This window comes from Helicoverpa zea, chromosome 30 (genome assembly GCF_022581195.2).
Source record: "Helicoverpa zea isolate HzStark_Cry1AcR chromosome 30, ilHelZeax1.1, whole genome shotgun sequence".
NCBI lineage: Eukaryota > Metazoa > Arthropoda > Insecta > Lepidoptera > Noctuidae > Helicoverpa > Helicoverpa zea.
The window spans coordinates 212,106-235,143 of NC_061481.1; the positions used below are offsets into that span (position 1 = coordinate 212,106).

At 43.5% G+C, this 23,038-nt stretch overlaps 2 protein-coding genes across 4 annotated transcripts in view; one reads left to right on the top strand and one right to left on the bottom strand.

The window, feature by feature from the left end:
• The window catches only part of LOC124644358 (BTB/POZ domain-containing protein 7), a 40,819-nt gene extending 25,908 nt beyond the window's left edge, over positions 1-14,911 (bottom strand). Inside the window, exons 1-15 of the mRNA XM_047183670.1 lie at positions 14,621-14,911; positions 10,736-10,852; positions 10,133-10,197; positions 9,552-9,646; positions 8,437-8,617; positions 7,246-7,356; positions 6,343-6,473; positions 5,952-6,014; positions 5,233-5,482; positions 4,546-4,663; positions 3,855-3,923; positions 3,343-3,428; positions 2,714-2,839; positions 1,891-2,075; positions 137-291 (exon numbers count right to left, since the gene is read on the bottom strand). Coding sequence (XP_047039626.1) covers positions 137-291; positions 1,891-2,075; positions 2,714-2,839; positions 3,343-3,428; positions 3,855-3,923; positions 4,546-4,663; positions 5,233-5,482; positions 5,952-6,014; positions 6,343-6,473; positions 7,246-7,356; positions 8,437-8,617; positions 9,552-9,646; positions 10,133-10,197; positions 10,736-10,804 — 1,704 coding nt within the window. The 5' untranslated portion in view covers positions 10,805-10,852; positions 14,621-14,911. The remainder of the gene's footprint in view (positions 1-136; positions 292-1,890; positions 2,076-2,713; positions 2,840-3,342; positions 3,429-3,854; positions 3,924-4,545; positions 4,664-5,232; positions 5,483-5,951; positions 6,015-6,342; positions 6,474-7,245; positions 7,357-8,436; positions 8,618-9,551; positions 9,647-10,132; positions 10,198-10,735; positions 10,853-14,620) is intronic.
• A 762-nt stretch (positions 14,912-15,673) lies between these two features.
• LOC124644532 (E3 ubiquitin-protein ligase RFWD3-like) lies at positions 15,674-22,508 on the top strand. Of its 3 annotated transcripts, none has more exons than XM_047183966.1 (2): positions 15,674-15,918; positions 20,311-22,508. In XM_047183966.1, exon 2 carries the CDS (start codon positions 20,322-20,324, stop codon positions 22,146-22,148), a length of 1,827 nt encoding a protein of 608 aa, XP_047039922.1. In that variant the 5' UTR covers positions 15,674-15,918; positions 20,311-20,321; the 3' UTR covers positions 22,149-22,508. The 3 variants fall into 3 exon arrangements, with proteins under 3 accessions (XP_047039922.1, XP_047039925.1, XP_047039924.1); XM_047183969.1 differs by lacking the exon at positions 15,674-15,918 and adding an exon at positions 15,925-16,219; XM_047183968.1 differs by lacking the exon at positions 15,674-15,918 and adding an exon at positions 18,533-18,802.
• Positions 22,509-23,038: the final 530 nt, after the last annotated feature.

Genomic DNA, 23,038 nt, shown 5'->3' on the forward strand with positions numbered 1-23,038 from the left:
AAACGCTCTGGCAAAAGCCGTTTTTTGAATATATAATAGGAACTCTATGGGGTTTCCGCGGGGTCTCTTATAGTGGGACTCTGTGGGATCTCCGCAGGACCCCTATGGGGCTACACTGCGAGACACAGGCACTCACCTGCTGCAACAGCTCATGGTCGGGCGGCAGGTGCTCCAGCCTCAGCAGCGGCGCGAGCGGCGCCAGCGCGTCGCGCAGTGCGGCGTCGCCGGCGTCGCGCCGCCGCCCGCCGCGCCGACCCACCGACTGCGCTCGAGCCCACACTAGGCCTGATTCTGTGAGGAAGACATGATAAAGATAAGTCATTTATTCAAAGTAGTCTGAATGTTCAGCTCTATCGGAAAGTCAAGTTTACAAAACGCCCGCCCTTCACCACTTCCTATGTGTTATTGCTGGGAAGAAGTGGTGGAACAAACTCCCCAGCAACACAATTCTGTCTGTATGGTTTGAAGAACTAAGACCAAGAAGTTTTATACAAAATTGTGAAACACAGGCGGACGGACTGTATCTCAATGCTCCCAGATCTCACTCTTCTTCACGAGTTGGGTAACTTTGGTAGGGACCAAAGACCGAAAGGGGGTAAAATTACCCCATAAGGAGTCATTAAACGTTGTATACGGTAAGTATATGACTTACCGCAAAAAATGCAGCGACTCTGTCGTCTGTTCGGGTCTGTTCGGGTGTCAGGTCTTACGGGTGCGACATGCAAGTCTTGTAGGTGCGGGTGGAAAATGTCGTGGGAGCGGGTGAAACTCTTGTAAGTGCTGGTGAAAAGTGTCATGGGAACGGGTGAAAATCCGGCGGCTGCCCAGCGCAGCAGCGCCCGCAGCGCCTGGGGCTCGCTGGCCTGCAGGCAGGGGGGGCGGACACTCACCTCGCGGGGGCGGGTCGGGGCGGGCGGCGGCTGCCCAGCGCAGCAGCGCCCGCAGCGCCTGGGGCTCGCTGGCCTGCAGGCAGGGGGGGCGGACACTCACCTCGCGGGGGCGGGTCGGGGCGGGCGGCGGCTGCCCAGCGCAGCAGCGCCCGCAGCGCCTGGGGCTCGCTGGCCTGCAGGCAGGGGGGGCGGACACTCACCTCGCGGGGGCGGGTCGGGGCGGGCGGCGGCTGCCCAGCGCAGCAGCGCCCGCAGCGCCTGGGGCTCGCTGGCCTGCAGGCAGGGGGGGCGGACACTCACCTCGCGGGGGCGGGTCGGGGCGGGCGGCGGCTGCCCAGCGCAGCAGCGCCCGCAGCGCCTGGGGCTCGCTGGCCTGCAGGCAGGGGGGGCGGACACTAACCTCGCGGGGGCGGGTCGGGGCGGGCGGCGGCTGCCCAGCGCAGCAGCGCCCGCAGCGCCTGGGGCTCGCTGGCCTGCAGGCAGGGGGGGCGGACACTCACCTCGCGGGGGCGGGTCGGGGCGGGCGGCGGCTGCCCAGCGCAGCAGCGCCCGCAGCGCCTGGGGCTCGCTGGCCTGCAGGCAGGGGGGGCGGACACTCACCTCGCGGGGGCGGGTCGGGGCGGGCGGCGGCTGCCCAGCGCAGCAGCGCCCGCAGCGCCTGGGGCTCGCTGGCCTGCAGGCAGGGGGGGCGGACACTCACCTCGCGGGGGCGGGTCGGGGCGGGCGGCGGCTGCCCAGCGCAGCAGCGCCCGCAGCGCCTGGGGCTCGCTGGCCTGCAGGCAGGGGGGGCGGACACTCACCTCGCGGGGGCGGGTCGGGGCGGGCGGCGGCTGCCCAGCGCAGCAGCGCCCGCAGCGCCTGGGGCTCGCTGGCCTGCAGGCAGGGGGGGCGGACACTCACCTCGCGGGGGCGGGTCGGGGCGGGCGGCGGCTGCCCAGCGCAGCAGCGCCCGCAGCGCCTGGGGCTCGCTGGCCTGCAGGCAGGGGGGGCGGACACTCACCTCGCGGGGGCGGGTCGGGGCGGGCGGCGGCTGCCCAGCGCAGCAGCGCCCGCAGCGCCTGGGGCTCGCTGGCCTGCAGGAAGGGCGACGCTAGTGCCTCGCACAGCGCGCTGGTGGGGATGCGGCCGCAGCTGCTGCCCGACATTATCGTGGGGAACTCGTCGCGCAAGTACCGCATCGCTTGTCTACAACATCACACACAACATAGTTACATTACGCAGCGCAGTAGTCTGTGTTACGCTACAGGAAGCTTGAACTACGGCATACTAAACACTACGCCGTAGCAAAAGTTAAGTTCGTTCGTCGCAATCAACCATTTCCTAAACCGTAACCAATAGAACTCTACTATGTCGTAACGAAATGTTGCTACGTCGTAGTAATTGCCCGAGACGCTACATCACATTCTGCTACACTACATGTACAATGTCGCCACAATGTGTTTTACGCCGTCGCGTCGTCAATCCCTTCCTACAATCTGCTCTATTGCTACGCCGTAGTAAATCCCTTGAGCGACAATCTGCTCTATTGCTACGTCGTAGGCAATCGCTTTTACTCTATAATCTGCCCTATTACTACGCCGTAGCCAATCCCTTACTCCACTAAACTGTCCAATTGCTACGCCGTAGTCAATCCCTGCTTTACAATCTGCTCTATTGCTACACCTTATTTTATTCAATGCCCCATACTACTCCACTATTTTGCTACCGTTTCCTATAGCAAATAGACCAACATGAAACACACTCAACCTGACGACACATAGTGTCATTTCGCCTTCACAACAACACATAGGCATCTCCTTATCCACAAGCACCAAGATACATACCTGTGCACCCAGTGCGAGGCGTGCGGCTGTGCGGCCCAGCGCAGCACGTGCGGCAAGCTGTCGGGCGTCAGGGCCTCCACGATCGCGTCCTCGCAGCCTTGCACCACTATCGGCATCTCTACGAACCTGGGGACGTTAATACAGAGTAAGTTATTTATAATGAAAATTGTATATTGAAACTTTACTGCTAAGCAGTACTTTTTGAATGTTAAAAAATTTACATTTTATCGCTCTCTGTGTTTATTCAAATATCATTTGTTGTCACAGGACTAATTCAACGATTTGGCCCAAGTTCACCAATAACATAAATCGGTTCAGCCGTGCAAGAGCTATGGTGCCACAGGCAGATATACAAAGCGATCAAATTTATAACAACCTCCTTTTTTACGTTAATAGACAATAAAAAGAAGGTTTTAATTATGTTGATTAGAAAACAAAGAAAAAGACACGGATAATTTTGTATGAACTCCTTTCATGCCATGTCAATTTTAACTATGAAGATTTTCTATTGTTCTCTAATTAGCGGTATCCAAGTAGTCAATACCAATTAAAAATACGAAAAGAAATCCCCCCAGAATCCCCCAATCACCATTCTGAAGAATAACTGACCAGCTAGAGTGAGTACTGACCTGGCGATCTCATATAGTTGGAAGGCGTCATCTAGCATGGCCGCCGTGACGGGACGCGAGCCGCCGCGAGATACACCCGACCACGCCTGTAATGTTACAGTTTATTGTGAAGTTGCAAGAAAATTTATTCAATAAGTACAGTCATTTGAAATTAAATCATGTTTATGTACATGGCTATAGTTTTTAAAAGTGAAGTTATTTTAATAACAGTGGGACCGGCATTTCTTCACTGACTATCCTTGAGAAGAAATGCCCAAACCAAACTTGTAGTCTCTTATAAAGAAACAGAAAACAACGTTATCTTAGGACTTCTATGTCATAAAAAAGTTTGAGAATTAAATATGGGCAGCCATTTTTCGCGATTTTTACATAAGACATTAGATATTATTTTATTTTTACTGAATTTTTGTTTTTTATTTGTTAACTTATTATTTACTAATTATTTACAAAGATATTTACAGAATACGGACATACAGATCTTAAAAGTAAATTGAATTTTATTTTAGACTCACGTTGCCACTGCCGGTGCTGTTGGTGGAAGACGGAGACGTGGAGTTACGACCTATCAGACTTAGATCCACCTGGAACAATAACAATTAAACAATTAGTACAATCACAATAACAACATACATCACGATTTTTTCTGTATTGCGTGTATTACTTTGTGTACACTAGAGAATATTTTTTTTAAAATGTCCGTTGTTTGATAGTTAATGCTATCTTCCAGATAAAGATGGACTTCAGGCTCAGGATCGAAATTGACGTGCTCTCCGATGCACGGGTGTATCAATAGCCAACTTCCAGGCTCCGGGCTACTTTGTGAAAGTTTCTAAAACCCATAAAGCGATTTCAGCCCTATCTGAGAACCGAATCTGAGACCTCGTGCTCAGCAGCCGTCCTTGCAAAAACGAGATAATTGAGCCTATCAAAAAACACAAACACTATGATTTTTTTCTCCGGTGATGTTGGATTGCAGTCTTATCGCGCTATGAGAGTGAAGGAGTAGAGAGCGTGTCTGCACAAGTATGTCCTGCGCAACTGACTAATCTCCTCGGCCGACAATCAGCTAAGGCCACTGTTACTGTTACTGTAACAGCTTTTTTATCGTCCCACTGCTGGGCTGCGGCCTCCTCTCACACGGAGAAGGATCGAGCATTAATCACCACTAAGCTAAGGCCACTATTACGTGTAAGTACAACTCACAGTATCAGTATAAGCAGCATGCAGCAGTGCCCTCGCGAAGCGCCGCGGCAGCACCTTCTCGTCCACGCACCACGCCGCCGCGCCGCCGCCCGCGCCCGCGCGCCGACACAGCACGCTCCTGTCGGGGCACGTAGCTAAGTGTAGGTGATACAATACAGACAAGATGGGCTTACATGGTATATTGTAGAGTCAATGACGGGCCTGCTGGAAGAAATTGCAAATGAAATAACCTGTGCCTTTGTACAATTTTCTGTTCTGTGTATAACTGAGTACTTACATAAAGTATTAAAGTAAATAAATAAATAATGAACCTTATTTTAATTTCATTCGCATCGATTTTTTTATAACTGCGAAATAAACAAAAAACACTGAAGTGCAAGCTCTTATGATTTATACAAGCCCTATACAAGCTGTCATATTCATACCTCCAATAAGCAAAACGACAGATTGATTTATTGAGATAGATTATTATTGAGAACCGCTGTTAGTAGACAGCCCAAGATGACGAGAAAATCTGCTTATCTTTTTGAAAATGATTTTAAATCCGAGAATGAAAACATTTTTCCCATCATTGAAACAATATAAACCAAGAAAAAACTACCAGTATCTTACCTGAAAAACACCTTGTGGCACACCGGTACTCATCTACATCTGGAAACCAACCCCTACGTAGTTGGGCAAACTCACCTAAAGAACCTGGACCGGGCAGCCAGTACGATCCTATGGCAGGGCAGGTCAGCGGCCGCGCGGAAGCCGTAGGCGGCGCCGCAGCCCGCGTCCAGGCGGAACACCAGCCGCGCGTCGGCCGCCTCGGCGGACTCCAGCAGGTAGCGCATGTCGCGGTGCAGCGCGTCGGCCGTGAAGCCGAGCAGGGCGCCGAGGCGGCGCAGGGTGGACGCGTCCGTGCGGGAGCGGTTGCACGAGCACGAACGACATGCTGGAAGTCAATAGAGGATTAGTTACACAGTGTTCACATGAGATAGTGGTATCACCTGAGTTTAATGGAAGCAACTTTCAGCATGTGGATAAAACTAGGTTTATGTTATTGTGATGTAAATGGATCAAACGGCCATACATCATTATGTGAACGTTTGGACCTCTTTCAAGCAAAAACTATGTAATTGAAACTTGGTAGAAGAGCTTATGTATCAAAATAACATATAAGCTACTTTTTCGCCATCCATACATGCATACATACCTACTTTCGCATTCAAAATATAACTAAGACATTTGTCCTTCAAAAAATGGTGACATAATTTCCACCTTATTCGATTAAAATCAGAGTAAAGTTTTAAGTTGTAATGTAATAACTCTTTTTATTACATATTTTTTAATCTTGTAAATCAGACTGTATGTAATATCTTTGTTTTAAATAATTAGAAAATAAAAGTAAAAATGTTACTCACTGGCATTATTATCCACATTGATGATGTCGAGATCTCCGTCCGCGTTCACGCCGCGATCCCACTCTGTAATGATTTAGCAACCATGTTACTTATTTGTGAAATGAGAAAATCTCCAATCGGGTTCGATTCCAGGTCAGGCAAGTACTAATGCAACTTTACTAAGTTTGTATGTACTTTCTAAGTACATATACGTTACGGGAAGTCAGAAGCCAGTAAGTCTGACACCAGTCTAACCAAGGGGTATCGGGTTGCCCGGGTAACTGGGTTGAGGAGGTCACGCAGGGCAGTCGCTTCTTGTAAAGCACTGGCACTTAGCTGAATCCGGTTAGACTGGAAGCCGACCCCAACATAGTTGGGAAAAAGGCTCGGAGGATGAAAAAGTGAAACTCACTCGCACACAGATGACACAGCGTGTTCCTGGAGCACGCGATGTTCCCCGCGTACAGCGCCAGCACCACCGCCTCCAACTCCTCGCGGGAGAGAGCTGAGCAGGCTCCTTCCAAGGGGACGCGGCAACATGACCTGCGGATATGTTAAATAAGGTGTAAAAAGGTTTTAGTCTGTCAGTAGACTACAGGCTGCCAACAGGCTCCAGGTTAGCAGCATACTACAGGCTGCCGGCGGACTAAATGCTGTCAATAGACTGCTGACCGTCGATAGACAGTCGAGAAATTATTATAGACTAGCTTCTGCCAGCGGTTTCACCCGCATCCCGTGGGAAGCTCTGCACGAACCCGGATAAAAAGTAGCCTATAGCCTTCCTCGATAAATGGGCTATCTAACACTGAAAGAATTTTTCAAATTGGACCAGTAGTTCCTGAGATTAACGCGTTCAAACAAACAAACAATCAAACAAACTCTTCAGCTTTATAATATTAGTATAGATTATCGACAGACTGTTGACAGACTATCGGAAAACTACAGAGACTGTCGACAGACTACATACTATCGAAAGGCTATAGATTATCAGCAAACTATAGACCGTTGGCAGACTACATTGTCAACAGACTACAGACTGTCGGCAAACTACATAGGGCCTCTTACGACCGTTGAAAATATTCCATTTATGTAAATGGATAGATAGATAAAACATTTATTCAGCATAAACAAAAATACACAACAAGAAATAACAAAAGTAGGTAAAAGTGTACAATGCAACTTTACCTATTAAACTACTGCTACGTTTTACCTGCTAAAGATAGAACTTTAACATTAACCCGTACAAGTAACTTCAAACCCCTATCTCCAGTAAGTACCCAAAACAACACACAGACAGCATATAGGGATCACTCACGGCGGGTATCTCTGCAGCAGGTCGCGGAAGTAGGTGCAGCGCGCGGACAGGATCGCGCGATGTGCCGGGATCGACCAGCCCGCGCCTACTAGCTCCACGTCACACCACCATCTGTGAAGAAGGGTCGGTTGGTCAGTCGTTGGGGTTATAAATAATAAATATGAAGGTTCGTCATCGATGGTCGAGATATCGCTGAGGACACGAAATAATAGTCACAAAACCTTGGTTAACATTTGTAATAAACTATCCAAAAACCAAGTATATGCTTGAGATGATTATAGATTTTGTAAGAAGGAACGCGGGAAGTTTGGCGCAGAGTAATGGCCAACTACACAGTCTCGCGGTCCAGCTAAAGATTGATATTTGACTCCACTCGCTAGCCATCATTTTCCTCTGGCTTATTTGACTAGTTTCGGTCCCTTGAGTTTCCATCGATTTCTTAGGGTTCCCATCGTTAGATCCTGACAGGATAGCAATTGGAACCCAACACTTACATATAGAAAATTATCACCAAATTCGGTACGAAAACGGTAGACTTATCCGCAAATACACATATTTATGTATGTGACGGCGCCACCGTCGATGTGTCAACGGTGGACCTTATATAAACCGGCGCTGGCGCACGACTCGGGTCATTCGTTCACCGACCGTTGCCGAGTGCACACCTCCCACAAATTCGTGATAAATAATTGTAGTGACTAATATTGTGTTAATTGGAATAAACCAAGTGATTGTGTGAGAACCCCTTTGTTTTATTTAACGATGTCGGATCCTGACGCCGACATATGTTATTTAACAGGGACTTCTTTTCGGAGAAGTTGGTTGAAGTTGAAGAGTGCCCATGGAGTTTCTTGCGGACTTTTTTCCAATAGATCAACTTTTTGGAACCATGCAACTAGTGTGACCTTTCATTGGTAAAACACATAAACACTGGCAGTCGGCTGAATCCAAAAAAACTCAGGCTGGAAAAGGCTCAGGAGATGATGATGATGATGTTTACAGATAGTAAGTATTTGACCTAGTACCCCGTGTTTCATACAAATAAAGATTCTTATATTCCTATTCTTAGAAGAAGGCGCCTTTTCTGCTTGCCTCTGTGGGTAGAACCTATAGAAACCTGACCTGTGCCTTAAGACATCTCTCCTCCCTGTTGACGAGAGCTGTAGTACCCCTGTCCTGTGAGGTGGTTACCTGTCTGCGTGCGCCCGCGCGAGGTCCTGGTGCAGCGCGCCGGCGGGCTCGCGCGCCAGCTCGGCCTGCGTGACCAGGTCGCGCAGCGCCGCCGCCGCCTCCAGCTCCTCGCACAGCAGGAACACCTCCGCCAGCCGCCACGACGACACCACCGCGCGGATGAAGCGCGCGTGCTCGCAGCCTGCCGACCAACAACACCAGGTCAACACGACGATTGCAAAAAATTGTTACCCTGTCAGACAGTCTAAACAAGGCCTTTTCACATCGAGTTTCTTGCAGGCGTGTGCATAGGAACTAGTGTACATAAGATCCTGCAAACATTTGACTTTGACATGTATATGGTTTTCACACGGTTACGGCACGGTTATGAAGAAATTTATATGAAAGTCATCGGCACGGTCGCCGTGTCATGTCTTCTGCTCATCGAGAACCCAAGTGGAATGTACGCCAGTCTGCCTGATGGTCTCTTCTTTTTCTCTTTTCTTTCTTTTCTCTCCTGAGAAGTCATCAATATCTGACTCTTACTAACTAGTACCACCACGTTCCTTTTTTAGCCCATAAAAGGCATGATAACAAAGCCGCGGTAACTCGCCTATTCCCTAACTTGACGGCCCCTGACGAGAAGTTGAGACAAACAGTGACTATTACTGAGTAGCATTCCAAGACGTCGATTTTATATCAAAGGCACGGAGGTGTAACTTCCGACAACTTTCACACTCCAGAGAATTAAAGATGTAAAAATAAAGATGTAAAGATATTTACGTAATATCTTCTAAAGTTGGTTAAGATGAAGACCAAAAATATTTATGAAGTAAATAACCACATAGATACATAAACAACCACCTAGTTAATTTCCATAGACTACACTACACCAAAAAGACCACTATACTCTATCCACGGAAGCAAGAGCTAAAAGGTAAACAAAGAATGACACTTTTTCAAGATGGCGGTATAACCCGACCGATGACAAAACGTCACATTTTTGTGTAAAATGTTCGCAGTATCTGTGATTTTGTCATCGGTCGGGTTATACCGCCATCTTGATAAAGTGTCATTCTTTGTTTACCTTTTAGCTCTTGCTTCCGTGGATAGAGTATAGTTCCGTTGGTACTGACCTCTGTCGGGACGGTTGTCGCGCGGTCGCCGCACGAGGGCGATGCGGCGCCGCAGCGTGCCCAGCCCCGAGCCCGCCGCCTTCTTCTTCCTCTCTCTGTAAACCGTAGCAGTAGTATTTCAGTATGATGGATCAAACTGCTGGACTTATATTAGGATCAGAAAAGTGTATGTAACTCTGTAACTGTCACGTTTTCACCTAAAGTACTTAGTTACAGCCTTTTTTTTATGTCATTTTATCCTCATTTGTCTTTGCGATTCTACATGATCTTCGCATGCTGTTATTGTATGTATCAATACATGAAAACTGTAAAAAATACTATTTTCTAAAAGAGTAACCAAGGAGTTTCTTGCCCGTTCTTCTCCATAGGAAGCTACTTTTGGAATCGACAACTAGAATCAAACTTATTTAGGTATATTTTTTAACATTCATAAGTGCTTGTAAAGGCCTAAATGAAATAATGATTTCACTTTGACTGTAAATCTAGGACAGATGAGTTCCTGTACTAAAGCGACAAACTTTTCTAAGCCTCATGACAGTTCCCATGTATGCGTATGTGGTAGATGGCAAGTGGCTACTCACCGTATGACATCAGCCATGGTAGGAGGAGCGGCAGCCACGCCGGCGGCTTCGCACGCCTCGCCCTCCTGAACACACAAACAAAACATTACATTTAGTAGAGATCGTTCAAGATATAATAACAGCGTCGGTCAGGGCGGCTGTTCTCATGTAAGGAGATCAAACGGCTGTGCAGGACATATTATAGTGCACGAGCATTTGCGCAGACACAGATGCACTCTGTTTCCTCACTCAAAGCGCGATGGTGAGAGCACTATGAGAGGTCAGGTAACAGCCGCACGGGTCGAGCGATAAGGTAAGCATCGCTTGGCAAGCGAGTTCTGTAGATGGGTGATCATCTTGTCATGATGAGTTTCTCCATGTTTCTGAAGGCACGATGAACTAGGGGATCCCCGCTGCCATTCGAACATCTTTTGGCAGTCATGACGGTTAGTTAGAAGTTAGAAACTCTGTCATCCGGTCTTACCAAGTGGTATTGGGTTGCCCAGGTAACTGGGCTGACAAGGTCAGATAGGCAGTCGCTCCTTGTAGCACACTGGTACTCAGCTGCATGTTGTTAGACTGGAAGCAGACCCCAACATAGTTGGGACAAGGCTACTGTATTACCTGAGGATGCGAGAGCGCGGCGCCCATGTCGGCTGGGCGCGCACACAGACAGCACAGCAGCCGGCTCATGGAGCGCCCGCCACCGCCATCACCGCGCCAGCCACGCGTCTGCGCACTCTGCAACAAACAACACTACTTGTTACCACTTTGTTGCCAATACTAAGGGCCAAGGCCTGCCGGGGCTGCAGGATTGTTCGCGCGAGTTACCGTCGCCCTGGTACATACGCGGCCTACGACGGAACACGACGGTGTTTAGTCAGTAAGAGTCTGACACTCCCTCACCGCTGCTAACCCACAGCGGGAGAGGTCATTTGATGATTTTTGACGTCGTTAAAAAAAAGGCTGGCAATACATGGACCGCTTGAAGCAGTCAGGGGCGACAACTTCAAGCAGTCCACCGCCCGAATAATTTGCAACTGCTCGAGTGGTTCGTGTATGTGCGTCCATAGAACTCTGCAGTTCACTGTGCAGTCGACAGCTTGAACCTATCGACCCTGACTGCTTCAAGCGGTTCGTGTATTGCCAGTATAACTGGTACAGACAGACAGAATATCAACCTGCCTCAATCTGTCAAACTGTGATAGATTTTCAACCTTATCACAATAGTGGAAGGTTAATGTTCGATTTGAGTATAGTTATCGGCACGAATCTTGAGCTCTGACCTTCACCTGCGCAGAAGTAATTTATTGGGTCCCTTTTGTGGTATGAAGTGAGGCGCGGGGGCGGGCTAAAGCGGTGATTGGCCCGCAGTGCATCGTGTCATAGCCGTCACTCGGGATTGGTTCTTTGCTAATAAATCACTTCTGCGCAGATGTAGGTCAGAGCTCAAGATTCGTGCCGATAACTATAGTTTGACCTGCAGGAGTCTATACAATAAAATTACCTAACATAAATTAACACGTATATTCCTTTCTCTAACTCACTAACATCTACAAGCATTTTATACGAGGATAATGCAGTTTCCCAACAGTGAAAATTTTTTTCAAAGTTTCCTAGCCTTTGAGGTCCAAACAAACAAATGCTTTCTCTTGATTATATTAGCATAGATAACACAGTTTGGTATGACTATGGCCTACAGTGATAACGGCTGCTATCATATAAATGATGCGTCTGCAAATATTATGAATCACAGTCATTGTAGTGTGGGCTTTCTATTATTAGCACTCATTTTGAAGATATTGTTGTTTATGTGTTACAGCTCTCACCAAATAGCTATGCTGCTCTGAAGTTGGCTTCTAGTGCCTATAGACAACAGCATAAACTACTCACTACTTGCAATCTACATGAAAATTTGGTCTTAGTACTCTTTCACACTAGTGGATTTAACCCGCGAATCGTACGGTCATCTGAAAATCGCAACCGGTTCTTTGCCACGCTAAGTATGTCGCGCGTAAAAAGAACGCTAGTGTGAAATCAAAAACACTTAATCAAAAAAATCTGCACTTTTTAATATCAATCATAGACAGCCCCCAAAACGCCCACCCTTCACCACTTCCTATGTTTTTGCTGGGAAGGAGTGGCGCAACAAACTCCCCAGCACAAGTCTGTCTGTAGGTTAGAAGAACCTTTACTAATACAATGTAACTAGCTTCTGCCAGCGTTTTCACTCATATCCCGTGGGAACCTCTGCACGAACCCGGATAAACCCTGATAAATCTAACACTGACGGAATATTTCAATATTTCCTGAGATTAGCACATTCAAACAAAAAAAACTCATCAGCTTTATATTCTGTGTAGGAAGAATATTATTTCATAGAATTATAATTTAAAAAAACTAGGTAAAATATACACAGCTATATAAAAAAATATTATTATCACTCTTACAATCAGCATTATGATATTAGCGTGACACAGTTCTAAAACATTGTTTATCTGATTATCAGCACACAAACGATACACATGTAAATATTATGACAACTCTCTTAAGGAAGTGGGACTGTATGACACATGCTTATTTAGAAAACACACATGTTTTTGTTTTTTGAAAGTAATTCTGCAGTTTTTAAGAGTAAAATCTTTAATTAAACATGTAAATGTCTGGTATTGTTTTAAATGGGTTTTACGAGAGCTCTTCATAATTCTATGCTAATATATAATAAAGAGAAAACATGTTTTTGCTTGTTTGTTTGTACTTAAGGCTTTGACATTACTGAACTCATTTGAAGAATTCTTTCACCGTTGGGAAGCTACACTCTCCCCAAGTAATATAGGCTATATCGGATGTGTCGTTCACCAATCACATTAAAAGAAATGCGTTAATATCATGGTTAATACATGTCGATTAGCACAAAGAAAAAAAAATAATACGTAAAAAAGAAAACAAAGTAAATACAAAAAAAATGTGCAAAAATTAGAACGCCATATAAGAGTCAGTCATGACAAACAACAGAAATTCTCCCTTGAAAACTGACAGCTGTCAACTGATCAAAACATTCAATACTCCTAACTTTATCTCTGCTTTACACATGATTTTGTAAATTATGAAAACGAAAAATAACTCCTGTGGTTAAACCACTGAATGGATTAGGTTAATTTTCTTACAATTCACCGTAGAATATCATAAAGTATACGTGATAGAATTTACTGTGATTAGGTACAACATGCCCGATATGAAAGTTATGATAACCAACTAATGACAAGTAATATACTCATCGTGTGGAGACTAATTAATTTTGTCATTAAGTATGACTTATAACTAAATCAATATTATCAGGTTTTTCCTTTTGCTGCAGTTAATAAGTTTCAAGATAATATTCATGTCATTTTTGTAAAAAATGTTTGGAAAAAACGTGCACATCTACAGATCCTTACTGGGATTGAATATAGCCTATGTTACTCGGGAAAAGTGTAGGTTTCCAATAGTGAAAGAATTTTTCAAATAAATTCAGTAGTTTCAGAGCCTTTAGGGTACAGACAAACAAACTGGTTTCTCTTTATTATATTATGTATAGAAGGACTATTTGAATAAACTTGAGGTTCATTACAATTGCCAAGTTTTTCATGATTCTTATAAGATCTTTCACTAGAAAATAATGTCTACTTGGCAAATCCTAAAGCAAAATATTTGTAAAAACTACAAAATCTGAAATACAGTATGCCAGTAATCTCTAGCTATGGGAAGAAGTTTCCTCACAGTGAATCCATGGGAAACTGCTAGTTTTTTAATATCCATTTTATTAACCAAATAGGTCAGTTTATAGAGGGTCAAACTACATGCTCTCATACAATCTTTGACAGACCTTATTATAGTCATTATTCTGCTGCAAGACTCATATTGGTCCCATTTTAATATTCTTGAATATTTCAGACTGAATAAGATTCTCATTTCTCCAGAATATAGATAAGGGCCTAATTAACATCAAGTACACATAATTAATTACATTATCATACAAAATAAGCACATACCGAAATTATCCAAAAATTACGATCATTGGCTTCGAAAAAAAAATCTGACCATAAACAAACAAGACTAAGAATAAATGGCAGGTATGCAGCCTCTTTTCTCACATGACCTAGCTTTTATATATTTTATATTTTCGTGTACACAGAAAGTGAAATGTGCTGGGGGTGGCAAGGGGAGGCTGACGTCACTGCGCGCGCATCTGACCCCAAACCGTATGACCTAGATACAGCCTTGCCTTGCGACATGATTCTTTAAAATGTCAACACAGCTCGCCCTGAGCGAAATACCGCAGATATTGACCAACACGCGCGCTCTACGACCTACATATCGCCTCTACGACACACCAATCGAGCCCAAAACATATTCATGACCTATTTTTTTACACTTTCAGGACCTAACTTTGTCTGCCGTTAACACCACCATAATCGATAAGTTTACGCATGAAAGTTGAAATTTAATATCTTATCACAACGTACTGACCAGCAACTAAACACATCACAGCAGCTTCCTCCGATTATTGCACGTTTTCACACAAACATTTTGATTTTATTCTGTCCTGGACGCCATTAACAACATCTACCAGTAACTTGTTAGGCACTATTTCACAGCTCATGCGGCGTCCATCGCGTTCCGTCGCGCACTCGAAACACTTATCACTATCGACTTATAATTATTTTACACAAATAAGTCACGGATGAAGCTCGTAGTTAGTGAAAAATGTTAAAAACGGGAACGGGCGCAATCCGCTACGCCACCCCGTTTCACTGCAATTTTGTCACTGTTGCCAACTGACAGGAACATAAATAAATACATCAGATTACCGACTGCGTTTTGCGCAATCCTATTGGCTAATACACTTTACTAGAAACTGATTGGCGTAATATCTGACATATTTAGCTTTTACACCAATGAGATGTGAGGATTTGAGCCATCTCGATTCTCGCCCCTTTCTCGCATTGCATTTTCCATGGAATTTTTAACATCGATAAAATAATGAGTTATTGTAGTTCCCCGTTTTGCGTTTGGATACAGATACAATGATTAAATGTTTGGCTGCAAAAACAAAGTGCAGGCAACTTTGTATGCTGCCTCAGTTTTCGACTTACTAGTCTCCACAATATTTTTTTATTATTATATGTCTACTTAGATCATAAAGTAGTTTGAACCAGTCGTTACTTTCTTTGCCACCTTCAGTAAAAATTCATTGTAATTTTAAATTAACCGGGCACACTCATTGGTCTTCTTTCCTTTGTTTATATCACTTTCCGTCTTGATCTCTAAGCTGTTCTTCTGACTGATATTTCGGATATTTTTGGTGGAAAATCAGACTCTTACTGGCTAAAGTCCACCACTTTCCTTCCTAATGGCCTTCTTCTTCCTGGCCCCTTTATATTCCAGGGCCACAGCAAGTCTTTCAAACAATCCCGCAGGCTTAGGCCCTATATAGTGGCACATATTTCGGGCTGTATCCGAATTACCAAAAATCAAAATTGTTCGCTTCTGTCAAAAATGATAAAATTCAAATAGTTGACTTGACTGATAGATCGACCGACATTATTTATTGTTCTATAAACGATAAATGGCAGGAATATTTTTTATAAAAATATACTGTTTTGATCCGTTTTTTGAACAGAAATGTTATTTCATCTTATTCAGTCGTATTTAAGACGTCCGTAGTGTGTAGTTCTTTTGTTATATCGTGTTTTATTTGGAAGCATTTGACAGTTTGGTTGAAAACAAGACTCGCTTGGATGTTTTTCACAACTTAATATAGTAGGGTAAGTAATATCTTACTTGTTAGTTATCGATCTTTGTAGGTATATTTGTGTATTAGAGAGTTGATATAAGTGTAGTTTTGTCACACCATCTCCCGGTTAAATATATCCTTATTTTGTCAGACCTGTTTGTTCGCTCTCGCTTGCGTTCCCGCTAAAATCAGCTGTGTGCTTTATTTACTGCAAAATACTCGATATATTGACGAAAAATAGAATTCTTAAACCTTATTGTATAAATAACCTCAATTGTTTTTGTTCGTTTTTGTTATAATTCCTGAATTTGACTGCAAAAACTATTCGTAATGTAAGTTCTGTTTACTTAAAGATAGGTTACTTTGATTTTAGTGTAGTGTGTATTTGAGGTAAGTTACCTGCACAAAATAATTGAGAAATGAGAATAATGTTGAATAGGTTATATTATTTATTTATTTTACTTCAATATAATCTCTCACACATGCTTACAATGATTAGAACAAGTTTGAACATGTTCAATATTTTTTGTGGTCTATCTCAGAAAAATGATAAAAAAAACACCTGAGTTGTAATCTTTATACTCCATTTGAGTAGACCTAACCTAACCAACTGTAGGTAAACAATCTTGATATGACGTTTTATTTAAAAGCTCAAATCAGAAATGAAATGTAGCTAGAAAACAAAGAAAATACAATGGGTAATTAATGAATTGAATTGAATTGTTGTTGAGCCAAATAAATAAATAAAATTGAACACACATAAGTTTAGCGCTGAGCGATACGTGGCAGGGATTACTGCGCATGTGTACTGTCGCGCATGCAGTATATTTATTAGCAAAATAAATGACATTATTTTAATGTAAAGCCAAATAATATGTCTAGTGCTAAACAAAATGTTTACAGTTTATAGTAAGTACCTAACAAATAGTTTTAACAAGTTTTGTGGGGAGTACAAAATGAAAACATTTATTTAGCAATTTATAAATTTTTATTGTACATTAATCTAAATCTGACACTGGTGTCACCTTCAATAGTGCCTTGTCTTGGTGGTTTAATTGGTTTCAAAGAATCAATTATTTTGATGGATTCCCTGCATAGACATCAATTTGCGTTGTAAACTATTTCTTTTGCCTGTATTTTCAAAACAGGATTAGCATCTTTATTTACTTTTAAGTCACTATAGTTCGGCCGCTCAGAGAATGCGTTTCTGACACATCGCGATTGAACTGACGACGTAACTTTGTAATGGCGTTGCAGTACGATAAAAATATTTTTGCTGGTTGTTTATCGTTTTAACAATTGTTGAGCATTAAAACAACATTATTATATCAATAATAATCAATGAATGTTGTAATTTTGTGCCAAATTGAGTGTCAAATAACTTGGTAAACAATATTTTTCTAAATCTATACTGCGCTATTACAAGGTTATGTCAGCGCTTTATATTTGTAGTGCTGTGCTAAAAATAACAGGCAAGTATCGTAATCTGTTCTGGTTGATGGTTCTTATACAGTTATACTTATAATATAAAATAATACTTTTTGTTTTTCTTTTTAAGAATTTGAAAATAATGGACTATAGGATAACTTTTATGAAATATAAAAATAAAAGTATGATCAAACTGAACGCGCGAAAGAAAGTAGCATTTTTATATTTAGGTTGAAATTGGTAACCCCAAATGGCATCATGGGCCGTCATTTTGTGACGCTAAATAGTCGTTTGTTGTCGTTTCGTGCGCTAAGACTAAGTGCCCTGCCTCATTAGGACGCCAATGACGACGTCGCCGGCTACGTATCCAAGCAGTTAGTATTGAAATGTATGGAACGTCGCAACGTCGCCAAATTGGAGGCGTGGCCACGAGCTACAGTTCCCTATGTGGCTTCTGGCTACCGTGGCAACTTGGCGACGCGACGTGGCCACAGTAGCCACTATAATGTACACGGTAAAGCGCACCTCCCTCACACAGTCGCCAATGTGGTCGCCAATTAGCTTGCAATTTCTTGAGTGACGACGTAAACAATTGACTGTCGAGACGCCATGGCCACTCGACTTGGCGACATTTGGATGCCAGAAGTAGCCAGACCTGTGCCGCTTGCGACGTCGCCATGGCGTCCCAGTGAGGTAGAGCTCTAAAAACCTGATTTTGGAAGGTTTTGACCGAGATATCAGGATTGATTCTGTTATTGATAATACCTAATATAATTATACACGTAGGCGAAGATGATGATGAAGACACCACCTCCTCAAGCGAATCGGAGTCTGATTAATATTCTGTACGCACATTCAATTCAATGTACTTACTTTATTGCATAGAAATACAGATTGTAACTTTGTAACAAAGAATAAATAAAACGATTTTATTATATGAATATTACCTTTTTTTGGTTTCCACTTAAATAACTAAAATATAAATTTTAAATGATTCCGCCAATTTAAAACGAAAATAATCTTAAAATAATGCGGCGGTTTATTTTGGGGGAACGGTAACGAACTCAGTGTTATGTTGTGCCCATCACTAGTCCTGACTAACTGATAGGTGTCAGGAACGCATTCTCTGAACGGCCGAACTATACACAACAGAAACAAACTAAACTAATTTTTAACAAACAAATTCAAATGATTAATGATCAATCCTTCTCCGTGAGAGAAGAGGCTCGTGCCCAGCAGTGGGACGATAAAAAGGCTGTAACAAATTCAAACTTTAAAAAAAAACAACAAAAATTAACAGCAATATCAAAACACTTAATGACGTGACTGTACACGGGAAGTGCGCGGTGCGTCGGATTGGCTGGATGAACCGAATGCGAGCGGAGAGCCAATCGGCGCTGCGCTCGCTCGCGCTTCATCCCGCTAGCCCCCCTCGAGTACCTTAATTAACCGACTTCCCAAAAAGGAGGAGGTTATCAATTCGGCCGGTATATATATATATTTTTTCTATGTATGTACATCGATTACTCCGAGGTTTATAGACCGATTTACGTGATTTTTTTTTTGTTCGACGCGGAATAGCTGCCAGTTGGTCCCATAGTCATCAGGTCAGGATCTGATGATGGGAACCCTGAGAAATCGAGGGCAACTTTCGAAAGTTGTAAGCAAACGTTGAAAGCGACGACCTCTGTGGCGCAAAGGTCACCAAGCCGGACTGCCGAATCTGAGGTCCCGGGTTCGATTCCCGGTTCGGTCGATATTTGTGTGATGAGCATGCTTGTTGGCCGTGGTCTGGGTGTTACTATATGTATTTATAAATATGTATATATGTAGCTATATGTAGTTTATCAGTTGTGTTAGCACCCATAACACAAGTTAATAAATAACTTACCATGGGGCTAACCGACCGTGTGTGAAAAGGTGTCGCGACATTATTTATTATTTATTTAAACATAGGGTTTAACCTTGACACTCATATATGCCTGATAGCACTATTCAACAGTGAAGGTTTGGAGCTGACCTGATGATGAAGACCAGAGAAGGTCGAGGGAACTGGACAACTGAGTCTGTAAACTACCGCGTGTTTGGGCGTATATTATTCGTATTGACGAGACCTTTGCAACAGTGAAGGTTTGGAGCTGACCTGATGATGGAGACCAGAGAAGGTCGAGGGAGCTCGATAACTGAAAATAAAAACTACCTCGTGTTTGGGCGTCGTGTGTGCGATTCTTCGTATCAATGAGAACTTTCCAGTTATGTGGATAGTGACCTATTCGTTTCACTGAAAAGCTCAAAATAAAAAACTCTTTTACAAAAAAAATATAACCGACTTCCCAAAACACTAAAAAGCAAAAAAAAAATTTTAGGTGCATCAGCCTAGAAGTCGGTGGCAAAATTAACTCAGGGACATCCATTAGACACCGACTTCTAGGCCGATGCACCTAAAATTTTTTTTTTTGCTTTTTAGTGTTTTGGGAAGTCGGTTATATTTTTTTTGTAAAAAAGTTTTTTTTATTTCTGCGCAATAACGGTCAGCGCTAAAGTTACGTGCCGCTAGTTACAAGTGCCTACTATAGACTGTTCTGATAACTTGAACAAAATTCTGCATAATATGTCCAAGATTAGTTACCACAAATCTCACCAATTAGCCATTTTCCATAATTTCACCCGCCTCTCATGGGAACTACTGCACATACGGGGATAAAATATAGCCTATGTTGCTTGGGAATAATGTAGCTTCCCAACAGTAAAAGAATCTTTTAAATTGATATTCGTTCAATTCATTAGTAGACTAGCAGATTTTCCATGTTTTCACTAGCACACCGAGGGAACTGCCCTCACCTGGATAACCACAGTTACTTGGGGATAACTTAGTTTCCCAACACTAAAAGAATTTTTCAAAGTTGTTGTTTTTAAGCACAAGTACAAAAAAAAAATGTGCCCTCTTTATTATGTCTATAGATTTGTATTTGTATTCCATCTCTCTCTTTTATAGGTGCTGAGAAAATGAGTATATCCAGTACGCCGGACCGGCTGAGTCCTAGCATGCTAATACCCGGGACTCCCGGGACTCCAGACTTCTTCGAACCTGAAGATGATACAACATCAGATAACATCAGCACCAGGCAAACAATTATTGTTCGTACTGAGGATGCTGCCGGTGAACCTCGTGTAACTATAGAGAGTGTACCCGATGAGCCCAGTGTATTGAATAGTTTACATAATGACCCCAACGTTCAAGTGCTTGTTCCAACGCGTCTTAGACTTGATGCAATGCTCAATGACGACAGTAGTACTACAGCGTCTATAACCAGCGAGGACTCTCGCTCCTTACCTGATATCAATATGAGAGACAGTAGCAACCACGAAGCAGCTCCACCAGCTAAGCTAAGGAAGATCAATTCACCGCCAAGGAAGGTCAATTCACCGCCAAGGAACGATGATCTGGATGGAGAAACTGGAGAGACCTGTCCTATATGCTTAGAATCATGGGGAAACTCTGGAGAACATAGATTAGTGGCACTCAAATGTGGTCATCTGTTTGGATCACATTGTGTTGAGCGATGGATGAAGGCTCAGCCGGCGAAGGATCGATCTTGTCCCACATGTAAGACTAAAGCTTTTATGAGAGACATCAGGTTTATTTACGCAAGAAAATTAGTTGCTGCGGATACATCACAAATTACAGCTTTGCAGAAACAATTAGACACATTACAGGCTGAAAAGAGTCGAACAGAGTTGGAGCTGCAGAAGACTAAAATAGCGCACCGCGCCTGTTTAGCACAATTAGAAGAATTAAGAAACTCAATATCGTTATCTCAGACTACCAAAGCGCAGACGAGGCGAGCGTGGCGATTCGCACTGGAGAAAAACTTAGAAATTTGCAAAGACGGTGGTTGCAGGGTTCTTACGTACAACTGTAGGACTTATGAGCTATATGTTTCACAAAAAAGCACTAACTGTATATTCCCTGGTTACGGCATTAGAAAAGTGAGCTGTGTTGACTATAAACTTGGACAATTTGTGCATTTACATCCGAAACCTATTAGAGATATGACATATTCTCAGCCCAGAGACTTATTACTAAGTGTAGGTTTAGACAGTACCGCAAGAATTGTAGATAGAGGCATTCCTAGTGTTACCGTTCAAGCTGGCTTCCCGCTATGGTCTTGTGCCTGGGACTGTATAAGAACAAATGAATTCTACGTCGGTGGTGCCGGCGGTATGATACACCAATACGACTTTAGGAACCCTTCAACTTGCATACAAACACTGACAGGGGTTGGAAGTTCCATAGATATGTCACCGGTCGTCTCAATATGTTCTACTCAGTACGGGCTGATGTCCTGTCAGTTAAACTCCTGCTGGTTATGGGAGGCTAATAATGGAAGATGGGAACCTCGTCTGCTGCCTGTTGAAGGGTCCTTCATGTCTCTGGACTACGATGCTGAAAGCCATCGAGCAGTCATTGCTGTCCGACCAAGTGTGAATGGTTCCCAGCGATCTAAACTAGCAGTTTGTAAGTTGACAGCGAGCGGTGGTATGGGAGAAGTTTTCATAGATGTAGAAGATACTTTCAGCGGTTCTGCGACTTGCTCCCTGATGTCTAGAGCTACGTTCGCAAGGGCTCCGGGTGCCTCTTGGGTTGCTGCTCATTCAGAAAGTGATTCTACGCTGTACCTCCATGGTCTAGATGGGTTAAGGACTATGTCACTTCCAGCCGCAGAACCAGCTATTGATATATGTTCGGTACAATTAAATGGGAATAGTGTGTTAGCAGCCTTATCAGAATCCAGGTTAAGAATATACAAAGCAGTGCCAACTAGTGTTTAGAGCATATTGCCTTTGAAAAAATACATGACACTTCTCATAATCGTATGATGGACATGTGTGCGTCAGTTTTAAGCTTGAGTTTGTCAATTTTTTAGTGTGCGTGTGTAAATATGTATTCGAAAATGCATGTTGTGTTACAGACTTTCTCATGGACTTGGTGCACTTGGCGTCTCCAGTTGGTGAAATGATCTAAGTTGACAATAAATGCAATAGTAAAGAATTGTGTTTGTGAAAGACTTTTGATACAGGTTTTATAAACTTGTAAGATAGGTTATCGAGGATGGTTGACCCGCCTATTAAAATCGTAATTAATGTTTTTAGTGCTTATTATTTTTGTTAATTATATTTAGATACCGATTATTTTTCCCTGTTTCATTAATGTAGTAACTAGATTTGCGTACATGCCGAAAGGTATGATGCCTTCCGGCTAGGGCTGCCATCTCGAATTTCGCCAAACCCGGGCATAGATTAAAAAAACCCGGACATTTGGCGTAAATAGCATTTTTTCCCCGGACGAGACCGAAAATAATAAGTAAAAAAACAAGACCTCATTTTCATATTATTTTTTTAATTTCACACAATGGTCCGGGTTTTCCCCGGACACTTCTTCAAAATCCGCCCGGACGGCCCCCGGACGGGCTCCAAACGAGGACAAATCCGGGGAAACCCGGACGGATGGCAGCCCTACTTCCGGCTATAGGAGAATTCCTCAGGACGATGATTTTGATTTCCTAGCCGATTGTCGGCCACGGCCGCTGTTTTCATATAAGGAGATCAGCCAGCTGCGCAGGACATGTTATAGTGCACAAGCATTTGGTACACTCTATTCCTTTACTCTCGCAGCCCGATGGGACGATAATCCGATACCACCGGAGAGAGATCACAAGCAA

What these genes read in the sequence shown, in the direction of transcription:
- LOC124644532 (XM_047183966.1), top strand. Translation starts at nt 20,322, where the DNA reads ATGAGTATATCCAGTACGCCGGACCGGCTGAGTCCTAGCATGCTAATA.